The sequence below is a fragment of the Eurytemora carolleeae genome, unplaced genomic scaffold (assembly GCF_000591075.1).
Source record: "Eurytemora carolleeae unplaced genomic scaffold, Eaff_2.0 scaffold257, whole genome shotgun sequence".
NCBI lineage: Eukaryota > Metazoa > Arthropoda > Copepoda > Calanoida > Temoridae > Eurytemora > Eurytemora carolleeae.
In genome coordinates, this window is record NW_019396404.1 from 110,082 (window position 1) to 126,921 (window position 16,840).

Here is a 16,840-nt window from a genome sequence, read left to right on the forward strand (position 1 = left end):
AAAATAAAAAATTAGAGGTTGTGGGAATATTTCCCCCCAATTCTAAAAATCGGAAAGGGAATGAAAGTAAGAGGAATGAATGTTGGTAGGTAGTTACTAATCAGCTTTCTTTTACGATGAACTCGCAATTTATGGAATAAAAAGTATTTATTTATTACACTGATTTTGACATCTTTTATTTTTAATTATTTCTTATCAATCTTTATAGTCTTTTCTTTGCAAAATCTTATATGCATTCCAAGCTAAAAAACAGGTTCAAAATGAGACATGTCATGTTAAGTAGGTTTCTCCTTTAAATTGTGTACACATTGATCAGCTGATGTTATGTTGTGTATAAACAGTGTATACTGTCTACCCTTCTGCAGACAGTAGTAGTTGCAGTGAAAACATTGAAATCAGACACTACTGACACTAGGTGCCCGGTGGTGGAATATTTAGAAGTGTAGGTAACAGAGTAAAATTTTTTTATTCTTTTATATCTTTTCAAAAATTATAAATCTGGGTCTATCACTATATAGTGAATACAATGTATAATCATAAGCACATGATGAAAGAAGTATTGTAGTAATTGTATAGATCTACCTGAAGGAAGAGTAATACAGTACTCAGTATATATACACCCTGAAGGAAGTATATAGCTCCTGAAGGAAGTATATACCTCCTGAAGGAAGTATATACCCCCTGAAGGAAGTACACACACCCTAAAGAAAGTATATACGTCCTGAAGGAAGTATTTATCATCTAAAGAAAGTATATACCCCCTGAAGGAAGTATATAGTACACCTGNCCTGAAAAATTATATACCCCCTGAAGGAAGTATATACCCCAGAAGGAAGTATATACCCCTTGAAGGAAGTATATACCCGCTGAAGGAAGTATAAACCCCCTGAGGGAAGTATATACCCCCTGAGGGAAGTATATACCCCCTAAAGGAAGATATACACCCCCCGAAGGAAGTATTTACCCCTTGAAGGAAGTATATATCCTCTGAAGAAAGATATACCCCCTGAAAGAAGTATACACCCCCTGAAGGAAGTATACACCCCCTGAAGGAAGTATACACCCCCTGAAGGAAGTGTTCTATATGCATATATCTATATATCTGTCTCCTAACCTCCAAGTCGTGAAAGTAACATACAAACCCATCAAACACACATAAACACCTCATCACACATTACAACTATACATACGCACAAAATCACACACTAGTACATCGTTATGCCTATACAGTACAATCACAAAATACAAAGATACCCACACAGATGACATAACTCTTCTACCACTTATTTGTTAAAATCTGATATTTTAAATTTTGCTTCCTTTGAATGAATATTGCTACTTGCTAGTTCGTTAGTATTGAATGCTTAACATAATTGTTAAAGCGCCTGTTNACCCTCATCATATACATGCATCCTGACTCTTCAGATTAAATTAGATCAAAGTCATTAATTAATACTTCCGTATACGAGATACATGATACCCAGACCCAAACCACGATTTTGCTCTTAGATAATCATTTTTAAATACCCTCTCTTCACGCGACAAAACAGCGCAAAAATATAAGAATATTAATCCAAACTTTTATACAGCTCCAAGCGATTACATGATTAAGATTCTTGAATGATCAAATAGTGTATGCCAAAAATTTACAGATGATATAAAAAGATACTTTTTAAAGTATAGGATAGACTTAAATCGGTTTTTTAAATCTTACATTTGGATCGAAACATTATTTTGGGCTCCAAATGTTGTTCATTTAAATTCACGAGGAATAAAAAAGCCTATTTTTTAATGAGTATGAAATACTAGGCTTTAAGGGACCTTCACGCGCATCTCTATTTCAACTTTAAACTGTGGCTCTATTTGTGAGAATTTTCTTTGGAAATATCTTTAGGCTAAAATATTAGATATGAAAACTTAAATATTAACCAAAATTATAATAGGAAGGGAGGGTTCTATTTCAAACTATTAAAGAATACTCAAGTATGCTTGGGTTTTAATTACTTCTTCAGCTTGAACCCGATCCCATTATAGTTGTAGGTATAAGTATTGTATAAACTGTTCTCTCTCTCTCCCCCCCCCCCCCCNGACCTTTAGACTCCAGTTTTGACTTCAAATATTCCAATGAACACAGGCGCGTAGTGGAGGTTTAGCTTAGGGGGTGCGCCGAAATTTATTTGCACCCCCCTAAAGGTTGATGTGCATTGTGCACCCCCCTAAAAAACCGGCATTAAGAAAAAAAAAAGTTTAAAATCTTTATTAATCTACCTGAAGGCTGACTATTAGTCATCTGATCATAATTACCAATCATTTTAAATGAAACCCCGCGAAAAAAATATTAAGGTACAAGAAAGAATTTGAGAAATAATCATAAAATGGACAAATTGTGACATTGTCGATTAATAAGAAAAGTAAAAAATCGGAATATATATGTAAGTTTACTGTTTAATAAATTAGAGCCTGCCTCTGGCTCTAGGTGGGGGCCTAGGGGGGTGCATGCCTAGGGGGGCACAGGGGTACCGGCCCCCCTCCACTACGAGCCTGAATAAACATGAAGAACATCAGTTTTGTGGTGTAAACAGACCCATTTTACTTAATAAGTGCTTAAATAACTTACAACTAAAGCTATTTGCTTTGTAACAACGTCAAATTGATTTCAATATGTCTTAAATGTCGTCTTCCTATTCTAGTGTTTTATGGTTATCTATATAGCAGTATCTAAACTCTAACCCCTCCTATGTAGCAGGATAAAAACTCTAACCCCTCCTACGTAGCAGGATCTAAACTCATAAACCCTCCTATATAGCAGGATCTAAACTCTAAACCCTCCTATGTAGTATAATCTAAACTCTAAACCCTCCCTTGTTACAGGATCTGAACTCTAAACCCTCCTATGTAGCAGGATATAAACTCTAAACCCTCTTCTGTAGCAGAATCTAAACTTTAAACCCTTCTATATAGCAGTATCTAAGCTCTAAACTCTCCTATGTAGCAGGATATAAACTCTAAACCCTCTTCTGTAGCAGAATCTAAACTCTAAACCCTCCTTTGTAGCAGAATCTAAACTCTAAACCCTCCTATGTGGTTTAATCTCAACTCTAAACCCTCCCTTGTAGCAGGATCTAAACTAGAAACTATTTCATTTGTTTTATATGGAATTGTTAAGAATCTAAAATATTTCCAAATACCAGTACATATGGTTTAAATAAACTCTAAACCCTTCTATATAGCAGTATCTAAACTCTAAACCCTTCTATATAGCAGAATCTAAAATTTAAACTCGTATGTAGGAGGATTTAAACTCAAAACCCTCCTATTTAGCAGGATCTAAACTCTAAACCCTGTGGCAGAATCTAAACTCTAAACCCTTCTATATAGAAGTATCTAAACTCTAAACCCTGTGCCAGAATCTGAACTCTAAACCCTGCTATATAGCAGTGTCTAAACTCTAAACTCTCCTATGTAGCAGGATATAAACTCTAAACCCTCTTCTTTAGCAGGATCTTAACTCTAAACTCTCCTATGTAGTATAATCTAAACTCTAAACCCTCACTTTTAGCAGGATCTAAACTACAAACTATTTCATTTGTTTTATATGGAATTGTTAAGAATCTAAAATATTTCCAAATACCAGTACATATGGTTTAAAAAAGGGGTGAGTAAATTGAAGAAGGTGTAGATTTAGAGGATTTGTGCTGATTGAGAACATGGATGAAGAAGGGTGAAAAAGAATGGAAAAGAAGAGGAAAAGAAGGGAAAGGGAGGAAAGAGGGTTAAAGGGACTCTTAACATAATTTTAAGAGACTCTCCATTGATAAAGTTTTATATATTTGGTAAATATAGGGTAAATGAGAGGAAAATGAGGGAAAGGGGATTGAAAAGGGATGGATAAGGTGGAGAAAAGAAAGGGGAAAGGAAGTGAAAAGGAAGGAAAAATGGAATTATTAAGGAGAGCAAATGGAGGGGAAAATAGGAAAAATGGAATTATAAAGGAGAGAGAATGGAGGGAAAAAAGAAAAAATGGAATTATAAAGGAGAATGGAGAGAAAACGGAATGAAAGAGAGGGAATTAGAGAAAATGTTTGAAAGCTTAGAATAAGAGTACACAGCTAAAAGCTAATTATTACATTTTCTTTACTGCAAGAAGTATGCATATTGCGTATTAAGATTTGTTCCTGTCTATAATATGAAACAGAAGTGAACAGCAATACATCCACCTGTTTATAATATAAAACAGAAGTGAACAGCAATACATCCAATATGAAACAGCCAAATACAGAAATCAGCGTCAACCAATTTTCGTAGAATATAAATTTTGCAAAAAACAAAAAAGTAATTAGAAAATACAATAGTTTTATAAAGCACATTTTTTCTATCTTTCGTTTTAACAAATTCAAGTGACTTTAAATATAACCTGGATTAAAAATATGAAAAAGATTACTCTGCTTAATGCAAATTTAACCGAATTTGCACGCTTTTGCACGGTTTTGCATTGCATGTGAGTAATTTGTCAACCGTTGAAAATATTTCATTAGTTTTTCAAATCTGAAATTAGAAACGAGAAATTAACTCAATTTAAACTTAAAGATGTGGGGATAGGGGCAAAGTATTTCAAGCGCAAATATATTCGCACTTCCGTATCTCTCAGCGAGGGAAGGAAGGCCAACCACAACAATTTCTCGTCCGAGCCACATTCTCCTTATTTTCTCGTCCGAGCCACCTTAAAATTCTCGTCCTTCCCACTGATAAAAATGCTTATTTGTAGAAAATCGTTCATTATTCACAAATAAAAAAATTATTTGGGAAAATTTAGTATTTTATTTGTGCCCTTATGTCGCCAGATTTTCAAAAAATGTTTTATCTGCAAGGCTTAGACATTATAAGAAAATAATATTGGAGGGACGAGGATATCGAGGTGGCTTGGACGAGAAAATGAGGAAACTTTGGCTCTGACGAGGTATTGATGTGGTTGGCCTTCCTCCCCTCCGCTCACCGTCAAGATATGGTGCACACACATACACTGTAATCTTCACATGGGTGTACAACCAGACAAATACTAGGGGGGAGGGGGAGGGAAGGAAGTTGAGGCAATTGTAAAGCAGGCAGAGGAAGAAAAGATATCTTTTGAAGATCTAAAGGTGTTAAACTGTTTGATTTGAATAGTGATTTTAGGGTGTGGCTAGTTTTATGATTTAGGGGGTTATATTTGAAAAGAAGCAGGTAGGGGGGTGTCACTGTCTTTTTATGAGAAGAAAAAGAGAGAAAGGGAAAGGATGTGTGGGAAAAGAAAGGATAAGTAGGATAAGGATGAAAAAGGAAAAGATGTGTAAGATAAGGAAAGCAAATGAAAGACCATGTAGGATAAGGAAAGAAAGATAAAGGATGTTCAGGATCAGGATAGAAAAGGAAAGAATATATAAGACAAGGGAAGACAAGCTTAAAAAGGAAAGGATATGTAGGAAAAGGAAAGGACATGTGAGATAAGTATCAAGTGAAAGGATGTGTAGGATAAAGATAGAAAGGGAAAGAATGGAAAGGATAAGGATAGAAAAAGGAAAGGATGGAACGGATAAGGATAGAAAGGGAAAGGATAATGCTGGAAAGGATAAGAATAGAAAGGATAAGGCTGGAAAGGGGAAAGGATGGATTGGAAAGGATAGAAAGGGAAAGGATGGCCATGATAAGGTTAGATAGGGAAAGGATGGAAAGGATGAGTCTAGAAATGGAAAGGATAGAAAGGGTAAGAATGGAAAGGATAAGAATGAAAAGTGAATGGCTATGTAGGTTAAGGCTAGAAAGTGAAAAGATATGTAGGATAAGGATAGAAAGGGAAAGGATTGAAAGGATAATGATAGAAAGGGAAAGGATTGAAAGGATAATAATAGAAAGGGAAAGGATGGACAGGATAAGGCTAGAAAGGGAAAGAATGGAAAGGATGGATAGGATAACGAAAGAAAAAGAAAGGATGTATAGGATAAGAATTGAAAGGGAAAGGATGGATAGGATAAGAATTGAAAGGGAAAGGATGGAAAGGATAGGGAAAGGATTGATAGGATAAGGATAGGATAGGGAAAGGATGGATAGGATAAGGATAGAAAGGGAAAGAATGAAGGAGAACTATAATGACAGAGTTCAAGGTTGAGATGGTTTTGTTTAATGTAAACGATTGCTGGGTTGGATCAATTATGGTTTGTGAGATATTGATGATATTAAACAATTTGTAAATATTTAGATATTGATGATATTAAGCAATTTGAAGATATTTAGATATTGATGATATTAAGCAATTTAGAAATATTTAGATATTGATGATATTAAGCAATTTGTAGATATTTATGGATAAAGCTGTGATTGCTATAGCTAGAGGGGAGTGTGGGGGTGGTATGGATTGATGTTTGACTACAGAAGATTTAATTTTAGTTTTGGCACGCTATACTAGGCATTATTAGCTAATTCCAGTGCCATGAATATGTATATATATACACATATATTTGTATATATATACAAATTTTTATATATTTTAAAAGTATTTATGTATATGATTGATTTAGTGTACCTTACATGTATTTTGGTTCTTATTTCTGGTCCAAATAACTTAATTATTGTAGTATATGTTTTGGTAAATGATTATTATAAATCATAATAAATAAATGTTTCTTGCGTAAATATCATCTATTAACTCGGATTTGAACACTGAACAGCTGAACAGCTAAACCAATGATGTTTTGAAAATCCGACAATAGAAGAGTCAGAAAAATCTGCGAAATCATTTATTGTTAATTTTTTATAATTTACTTTGAAACAATAGATGCAGTTAAAGCTGAATTTTAAAGCTAAAATTTAAACTTAAAAGAGGGATTGTATTTCGACATGTATTCAAAAGATTTTATTTATTTGGTTAGATAGGTGGATAGATAGATAGAAAGAAAGATAGATAGATAGATAGATAGATAGATAGATAGATAGATAGATACATTGATAGATATGTTGATAAATAGATAAATAGATAGATATTTATATAGATAGGTGGGTAGTTAGATAGATAGGTAGACATATAGATAGATAGACAGTTATATAGATAGAACCGGAAGTAGATTTGAAGATCGGAAGCATAGAGAGACTATTGACCTTATAACCAAACCAGGAACTTATATTCATGACAATACTATGTAATAATATATGTATATATACATTCATACATTTAGAACTGAAATCCTATATTGTGTTCAATTATAATTCCTTTTTTAAAGGAGATTTTTGAGAGGAACAAACGTATTTTGAATTTCTAAAATGTAACTAAATATAAATTTGTTTTTTTTCAAACTTATGCGTTAAATGAAAACTAAAGGAGCCACGAGTTTACAAAGTTTAGTAAGTTGCATAATGAAATTGAGTTTTTGCCACTAACTCGAATTTACTAATATCTATATCTTCGCAACCTCATTAGTGTAAACCTTTGATATTTCAAACCTATACCATTCGATCTAACAGAATTCCTAGTTTGAAATATCTATGGTCTACGACATTGGGTTGCAAAGAAATAGGGATTATAAAATCAGAGTTTGTGGCAAAAACTCAACTCCTTTGACCTTATTCTTCTGTCTATTTCAATTTGATCGCAAACAGCTACATTTGTTCATCATTTTTTACCAAGAAATTTACATAGGCTACCCTTTAAACCTCCATCTGAGCACCACTGAGAAAGATAACTATTGCAAAACGTGTCGTAATATGGAATTTCCCTTTGTCTTTGTAGCATGAATCTGCAAGTAACTTTTTTACAGTGGTGTGCTTAAGATAGTGTGTACTGAGTGATTTAGGTTGATTACAGTGATGTGCTGAAGATAGTGTGTAATGTGTACTTTAGGTTGATTACAGTGGTGTGATAAAGATAGTGTGTACTGTGTGCTTTAGGTTGATTACAGTGATGTGCTGAAGATAGTGTGTAATGTGTGCTTTAGGTTGATTACAGTGATGTCCTGAAGATAGTGTGTACTGTGTGCTTTAGGTTGATTACAGTGGTGTGCTAAAGATAGTGTGTACTGTGTGCTTTAGGTTGATTACAGTGGTGTGCTGAAAAAAAGTGTGTACTGTGTGCTTTAGGTTGGTTACAGTGGTGTGCTGAAAAAATAGTGTGTACTGTGTGCTTTAGGTTGATTACAGTGGTGTGCTGAAGATAGTGTGTACTGTGTACTTTAGGTTGATTACAGTGATGTGCTGAAAAAAAGTGTGTACTGTGTGCTTTAGGTTGGTTACAGTGGTGTGCTGAAAAAAGTGTGTACTGTTTGCTTCAGGTTGGTTACAGTGGTGTGCTGAAGATAGTGAGTACTGTGTACTTTAGGTTGATTACAGTGGTGTGCTGAAAAAAAGTGTGTACTGTTTGCTTCAGGTTGATTACAGTGGTGTGCTGAAGATAGTGTGTACTGTGTGCTTTAGGTTGATTACATTGGTGTGCTGAAGATAGTGTGTACTGTGTGCTTTAGGTTGATTGCAGTGGTGTGCTGAAGATAGTGTGTACTGTGTGCTTTAGGTTGATTACAGTGGTGTGCTGAAGATAGTGTGTACTGTGTACTTTAGGTTGGTTACAGTGGTGTGCTGAAGATAGTGTGTACTGTGTACTTTAGGTTGGTTACAGTGGTGTGCTGAAAAAAGTGTGTACTGTTTGCTTCAAGTTGATTACAGTGGTGTGCTGAAGATAGTTTACTGTCAACAACAAGATTTATTATAGTCTACACTGTCAGAGATAGATAGATAGATTGATAGATAGATAAATAGATAGACAGATAGATAGATAGATGAATTATTTGATCTAACAGAATACATTGTTTGACGACATCGGGTTTCAAAGATCAAGAGATTACAAAATAAGAGTTTGTTGCAAGAACTGAGTTCCTTTCAGTTCTTCTTGCTGAATTAGATCTGAGTAAGGTTGAATATTTAAAGAAGAAATATGTTTTTACCGCCAAGGGGTTATTTTCAAAGAGAATAGAATATACTAGAGTGGAAGCTACTCGAAAAAAGTGTAAAAGGCCCATTATGTTGTACTGTTTCCATACTGCAGGTGTACTTTACACATTTGTGCTATATAACCTTTTGGGCCCTGAAACATCATTTTATAGAAAAGTTTTCTTGAAAATTATTTGATTTTCTGTTAATCATTTCTCTGATAGCCTGTCATGCATTCCCGAGTCCATTTCAGCATAATTCCTCGTTAAAAATAAATTTGATGTTTTTATTTATTAAAAACATATTTTTTAATTCGAGGAAATCTAACAGTAAAATACATATTTTTGAAATACTTAAAATATTAAAATTGAAAATGAGGAAGGTAAATGGTTATTAACTCTTTAATTTCAAATTCATAACTTACAGTGGGACTCATAAAACTGTGAAATGGAAGGAAAACATTTAACCAATCTAATTTATGATTGCTAAGTTTTAAGCTTTGTTAGAATCCCCTTGCTAGGGTCGTCTTCTAATTGTTTTGCTTTTTGGGACAGCCAGTATGTGTTCTGCACCCTTGTTACTTTTTGTTTGTTTTGTTTTACAATGACATACAAAGAGAAAATGTTCACAATTAAAATAGCAGGTGGGCGCGAAGGTATTAATTGCAGGAAACAAAAGATTCTGAAGCAAAAAAGTTAACAATTCTGTAGGTATTCACTTTACAAACGACGATTTTTACATTTTAATGTTTAATAAAATAATTATATTAATTCACCTATAGCAAATACACACGTTTAAAGTTATTTAACAACTTTATAAAACAAAGAAATTGGAAGGGATATCTCCAGGGATCAAACTGTATTAGTGTGATGTACTGCGTATAATTTGTGAACATTTACATGAATTGTACACTTTGAACAAAGGGACTAACAAAATTCATACCGAGGGATTTTTTAAATTCCACTCTAATATATTCTATTCTCTTTGGTTATTTTATATTTTTTGTCAACGCTTTTTTCAGTAATTCACAATTTTTCTAATTAAACCTTTACCTAAAATTTGGTTAAGGATTAAAAAGATGATTTTATCTTTTCCTTTGTGAAAATTGATCCAGTCACGGCATTATATTTAGTGAACCGTGGATTTCTGAAGAAGATGTTATACTTATCTAATTTCAGACTGAAATGAAACTAGGTCTTTGCCATGGGGGTGAATTGTTGATAAACAAATGATAATATGATTAGTTTAAAATAAATACATAAAAGAATACATGGCTACGTTTTGTAATTGTAACTATAAACTATCTTGTATTTTCTCATAACAATCCATGCTGTATTTTTCATATCCTTGAAACTAAAGATGTGTAACCTCCAGTTAAATAATTTACAAGGTGTCTCAATACAGATGGGAAGTATAGGAATCATGGGAAGCATTAGAAGTATGGGAAATATGGGAAGCATGGGAACAATGGAATGTGGCAAATGATAGGTTGGGAAGCAAGGGAAGCAAGGAATGTCGTAAATATTAGGTTGGGAAGCAAGGAAAGTATGGAATGTGTGAAATATTAACTTGGGAAGCAAGGGAAGTATAGAAGGTGGAAAATAAAAATGGGGAAGTATGAGAAGTATGGAAGCTGGGAAATTAAAGACTATTGACCTTGAAACTTAAATATCATTTTGTTATCATTAACACACCCAACATTTCTGGTTCATATACACTTTAAAGTATACACTGTGTACAGTATGCGGTGTGTGCAGGCACTGTACTTTATACGTTATACACTGTACAGGTCGCGGTGTGTGCCAGCACTGTACAGTTTGCGGTGTGTGCAGGCACTGTACAGTTCGCGGTGTGTGCAGACACTGTACAGTTCGCGGTGTGTGCTAGCACTGTACAGTTTGCGGTGTGTGCAGGCACTAAACAGTTCGCAGTGTGTGCAGGCACTGTACAGTTCGTGGTGTGTGCAGGCACTGTACAGTTCGCGGTGTGTGCAGGCACTGTACAGTTTGCGGTGTGTGCAGGCACTGTACAGTTTGCGGTGTGTGCAGGCACTGCACAGTTTGGGGTGTGTGCAGGCACTGTACAGTTCGCGGTGTGTGCAGGCACTGCACAGTTTGGGGTGTGTGCAGGCACTGTACAGTTCGAGGTGTGTGCAGGCACTGTACAGTTCGCGGTGTGTGCAGGCACTGGACAGTAGACAAGTTTCACTGCACAGTATGCATTATACGCTGTACAGTGTATATATATATAACAAATGCCTTACTTCAGTAGTTCTTTTAGTGCGTATCAATCCAGATTCAACTCTCTCTGTCTTATTAAGTATGTATCAATCCAGATACAACTCTCTCTGTATTATTAAGTATGTATCTATCCAGATATAATTCTCTCATACTCTATACTCTCTTCCGTCCACTAATACTTCTAACCTTAATAGAGTTCATATCCAACTAACCATATTTTGGGTTTATTGATACAGGTAAATATGAAACTGACCGTTAGGTCTGTTCCAAGTTAATAGGTATATATACAAGACACATAAGTATGGTTATTACTATATTTACTACATATATATGCACAATGTACACCTAAGTTATGCTGGTTGTACACTGTAAAATTAACAATTATGTGTGCCCTAAACTTTATTTACAATACAAAAAAACCAAAAAATTGCCATACTAGTAATTAATGTATCTTAGAGCATTGTTAGACCATTCAACATGCAGAGATAGCAAACTTGGTTCTTCATACTCTCGTTTAAAGATTTTCAAGGGTAAAGGTTAGAGGAGGAGGGAAAGAGTGACAATAGAGTTGGTCATAGGTTAAGCTGCTTTGTTTAGTTTTAATACTACAAAAGAAGGTAAAAATGTCCACCATTTATATATTAATATATTTATTTATAAAAAGATGTTTTAAAATATACTGCTTACAAGATAGAAAATAGTAATTTTTGGGATTTCTCTCAAGTCATAATACACTGAAACACGCAATCCAACTTATATTATGGTTTACTCAAAAGTTATGAAAAAAAACAGAAAATAGAAAGGAATTATGCCACAAATTTTTTTTCTTCTAAATTCATATATCTTTGCATCTGGCCTATTGTTGTAGAAAATAGACATCTTAAAACTTATGAATTGCGGCGACACAGGAAGCTGTTTCCCCCTTGTAAAATACTGACCTGATTAATGATTCCTAGTTCTTCTTGAGAAATACTTATCTGATTGCTGTTTCCCTGTTTACCTTAGGGAATACAGATCCGATTTTTGTTTCCCTGCTCCCCCCTAGAGAATGCTCGTCTGATTGTTAGTTTCATGCTCTCCCCCTAGGGAATACTGCTCTAATAGCTGTTTCCCTGCTCCCCCCCTGGGGAAAACTGCTCTGATTGCTGTTTCTCCGTATACCCCCTGGGGAATTCTGCTGTAATTACTATTTTTTCAGTATCCCCTTGGGTAATACTGCCCTGATTGCTGTTTCCCCACTCCCCCCTAGGGAATAATGCTCTAATTGCTGTGTCCTTGTTCCCCCCTAGGGAATAATGCTCTGAATGCTGTTTTCCTACTCCCCCTGGGTAATACTGCTCTTATTGCTGTTTCCCTACTCCCCCCTGGGGAATACTGCCCTGATTGCTGTTTCCCTGTTCCTCCCCTTATACTGCTCTGATTACTGTTTCCCTACTCCCCCCTAGGGAATACTGCTCTGATTGCTGTTTCCCTGTTCCCCCCTAGGGAATACTGCTCTGATTGCTGTTTCCCTGTTCCCCCCTAGGGAATGTTGCGCTGTATATGTGTGCTCTACATGTCGGCAACAGTCTGTTAGTACCAGTCAACCAGTCACCTTTAAACATATTATACTTCTTATAAACATACACATATATATAAACACAGTATCGTTACACTGTTAGGAAGAACATTTTCATGTGATATTCTTTATCTCTTACATTCTGTTTTTTAGTTCGAACAATGCGTTCGGTATGTACGAACAATTGTTAGGTTTTTCTAATGTGCAAACATGAACATTTACAATACACACATAAAAAGATATAGATATATATATAGATTGACAGAACCATAGATCTGAAGATATATGTAGATGTAGATATAAACATATAAAGATATATAGATATATATGTATAGATTGACAGAACCATAGATCTGAAGATATATGTAGATGTAGACATAAATATATAAAGATATATAGATATATATCTTTATATATAGATTGACAGAACCATAGATCTAAAGATATATGTAGATGTAGATATAAATATATAAAGAGATATGAAAAAAGATGTAATGTCTCGATAATTCAAACTGAATCTAATTGTTTTGAGTGTTTTCGTTGCATCTTTCTACAATTTTATTTTAATCCAAAGCACAGACCTAACCATGTGATTCATACTTCAACATTTTTTTATTTTTCAGATCTTTAATTACTTTTCCCCTCAAATATATATCTTATGAAATTGAGTTTCTCCTTTTCTCCTTTAAGGGTTCTCTCTTCTTTTGTCCATCTTAAAGTAATTTTTTAAATTCACGACACGTCCCACCGCGGTGTACATTTGTATATCCGAGCTAGGCCAATCTGTGTAGTCCTACTTTGGACTGTACCGCCGCGCGATTTACAATTTAAATCGCAGAAGAGAAGTAACGAATGTTTCTAATTATAGCTTATCCCGACTCAATTACATGAAAAAATTACAAATCGCAATTTTTAGTCCGGTGTGGTTTTTAGCTGGGCCAATAAAGTGGGTTTTAAACTTAGGACCATTTTAGGTCACTTTATATCCCTGCTGACCACTTTATATCCCTGCTGACCACTTTATGGTCCCAGCTGACCACTTTATATCCCCGCCGACCACTTTATATCCCTGCTGACCACTTTATCTCCCTGCTGACAACTTTATTGTCCCAGCTCACCACTTTATATCCCTGCTGATCACTTTATTGTCCCAGCTGACCACTTTATATCCCTGCTGACCACTTAATACCCCTCTGACCATATCCCTCTGACCACTTTATTGTCCCAGCTGGCCACTTTATATACCTGCTGACCACTTTATTGTCCCCGCTTACCTGCCCTCTGACCACTTTATTGTCCCAGCTGACCACTTTATATACCTGCTGACCACTTTATTGTCCCCGCTGACCACTTTATAACCCTCTGACCACTTTATATCCCTCTGACCACTTCATATCCCTATGACCACTTTATATCCCTCTGACCACTTTATACCCCTCTGACCACTTTATATCCCTCTGACCACTTTATTGTCCCAGCTGACCACTTTTTTTAATGTTTCTTATTCTTATATTGCATAACGTATCCACATGGGATACAGAGTTAAAATATGACATTTTCAGACTGAGTTTGGATTTGTATACTCATTTCGGGATGTTAAAGTAAAACGGCGGAATTCCCAGTTAAATACAAAAATAGATTTATTAAGATTAAAACTTTAAATTCTTTAATTAATAAATGTTTCATTTCTATATATTTTTTCATTTTATTTCTCCAAGTCTTCAATAATAAAAACTATATTTACTTATTGTTTAACATAAAATAGATTTATATAGTTTTAATGATAAATTATAATTTTATTATTTATCAGATCAGTCTACCATTGCGCTATAATATCTATCTCAAGGTTGAAATTCTAATCCGTAATTATACTATCCGGGATCATGTTAATTAAAAAAATAACAATATTTTTAAAAATTTTTTTTTGTTAAAATAAAGGCTGAAAATATAAATTCAATTTGGATTTTAGTTGTATTCACCTTTTTCACATGCAAATTCACAAAAAAAGAGACAATTGAAAGATAAATCGTCAAAGGTACCAAAGCTTAAAATTTTTACCTAAAAAAGCTCGAAATTGAATAGAATAGAATGTGGGACGAAGTGCCGCGAATGCCTGGTTCTAAAAACTGAAATGAATTGTGTCAACCAACTACCCAGCTGTTATTTGTTACGCCGTATGTTCCACAAATTCAATATTTAGTCTAGCTTTATTACTTCGTTTACACACTCTAGCGTATACCCTAGATATTTATTAGTAAACTTTATACATGGTTATCCACAAAGAATGCGACTGTGAAGACGACTTGAAACTTGAAAATATGACGACACCAACTTTAAATTAGGTCTTCGGCCTTGAATATGGTCTTTAAATGGGTTATTTAATAATTTGGGGAAAAACAAGTTTATAGTTGCTTAGGAGAAATGAATATAAGGAAACAGACAGTATAAACTCTGCGCACACAATTCAAAAGTACGTATTTGTAGCGCTAATAGCTGCCTTGATCGGATTAAGCAAATATTTAATATTTATTTAGATAAACTGCGGGAAAAATGTTTAAGATATTTTTCACTTTTTATATTGTTTTATCATCAGATAGTCAAAAAAATTCTAAACAAGTTTTATTTTCAGAAATTTTGAAAAAAACAATCGTAATATTCGTTATTTTTTGTACAATAAAAGGTTGCTGCATGGTTTTGATGGAGGGTTCCTTTTAAATCCACATTTTATTTTATTAGATTTTAATATTATTATTTAAAAATTCAGAATTTGAATTATAAAAATGTGCTTTCTGTAATATAATATTTGGTGGATTTTTTTTAAAACAAAAGTTTCTCAACTTAAAGAAAACTCTTTCTTTACCTAAAAGATTTAACTTTTGTTTGAAAATTCTGAAATTTCTTGGTTTAATCTAAACTTTCTTGTGAAAAACTACTTGTGTAAGAATACAGAAAGTTAGATACACGTTAGATTTATAATACAATAGCTTGGGCACACAGCTTTGCCTGGAAATTTAAACATAAAGTCAACCACTGGATTAGGGTAAGATCAAATAATGTGAATTAATTCTTTTTTTTCTTCTGTATAGTCTAAGAAATCAAAACTGATTAGTTCTTAAAGAATTATAGGATCAAAAGGTCAATTAATTTGAATTAGGCTGTATACTAGTGTATGTATGTATAGTGTTGAATAACAAAACTAGTTCTAATTTATTATTTAAAAAGATCGTAAACGATCAAAACTTAAAGGTGACTTCGTTCAAACTAGCGTGAAATGACCCTTTATTAAGCTGGCGATATTAACTGTGATATATAAATATATATATATATACATATATGTATATGTATATGTATATATATATGTATATATATATGTACATTTAGATCTGCATTTATGCATCAGATGCAAACCTAACTCTCTATTTCTGGCTTCCTGGTTAGAAAGGTCGAAGTCTTAATAGAAGTCTAATAAACAATCTATGTACAATCTATGTACAATCTATATACAATCAATGTACAATCTATGTACAATCTATGTACAATCTATGTACAATATATGTACAATCTATTTACAATCTATATGTACAATCTATGTACAATCTATGTACAATCTTTGTACAATCTATATACAATCTATGTACAATCTTTGTACAATCTATGTAGAATCTATGTACAATCTAGACAATGTACATCAAACCATTATTGTACTTTATTATCATTGTGTAATGTGACACCTTTAAGGGATTATATACTCTAATTCAAATAACCCTTTTTATCAAACGTTACTTAAAAATTATAATTTTCAATTTCGCAAAGGAACTAAATCTTTGCAACAAACTAAAATTTGCTATTCTCTATATCTTTGCAACATGATGGAGCAAACCTTTGATATTTCAAACTTAGATTTTTAAAGAATTGGACAGTCAATTAAAATTACGTTGGAAACTTACTGATTGAAACGTTCGCCATTAACAATTTTCACGTTTTGATATATACAAAATACACGTCAAACTAGAACAATATTCACGTTTTGATATAGACAAAATACACGTCAAACTAGAACAATATTCACGTTTTGATATAGACAAAATATACGTCA

General features: G+C 33.8%; 1 protein-coding gene across 1 annotated transcript in view; it reads left to right on the plus strand.

The window, feature by feature from the left end:
- The first annotated feature begins 5,529 nt into the window (after nt 1-5,529).
- LOC111702601 (alpha-N-acetylgalactosaminidase) overlaps nt 5,530-16,840 on the plus strand; it is a 27,896-nt gene continuing 16,585 nt past the window's right edge. The window contains exon 1 of the mRNA XM_023474342.1: nt 5,530-5,685. Coding sequence (XP_023330110.1) covers nt 5,530-5,685 — 156 coding nt within the window. The remainder of the gene's footprint in view (nt 5,686-16,840) is intronic.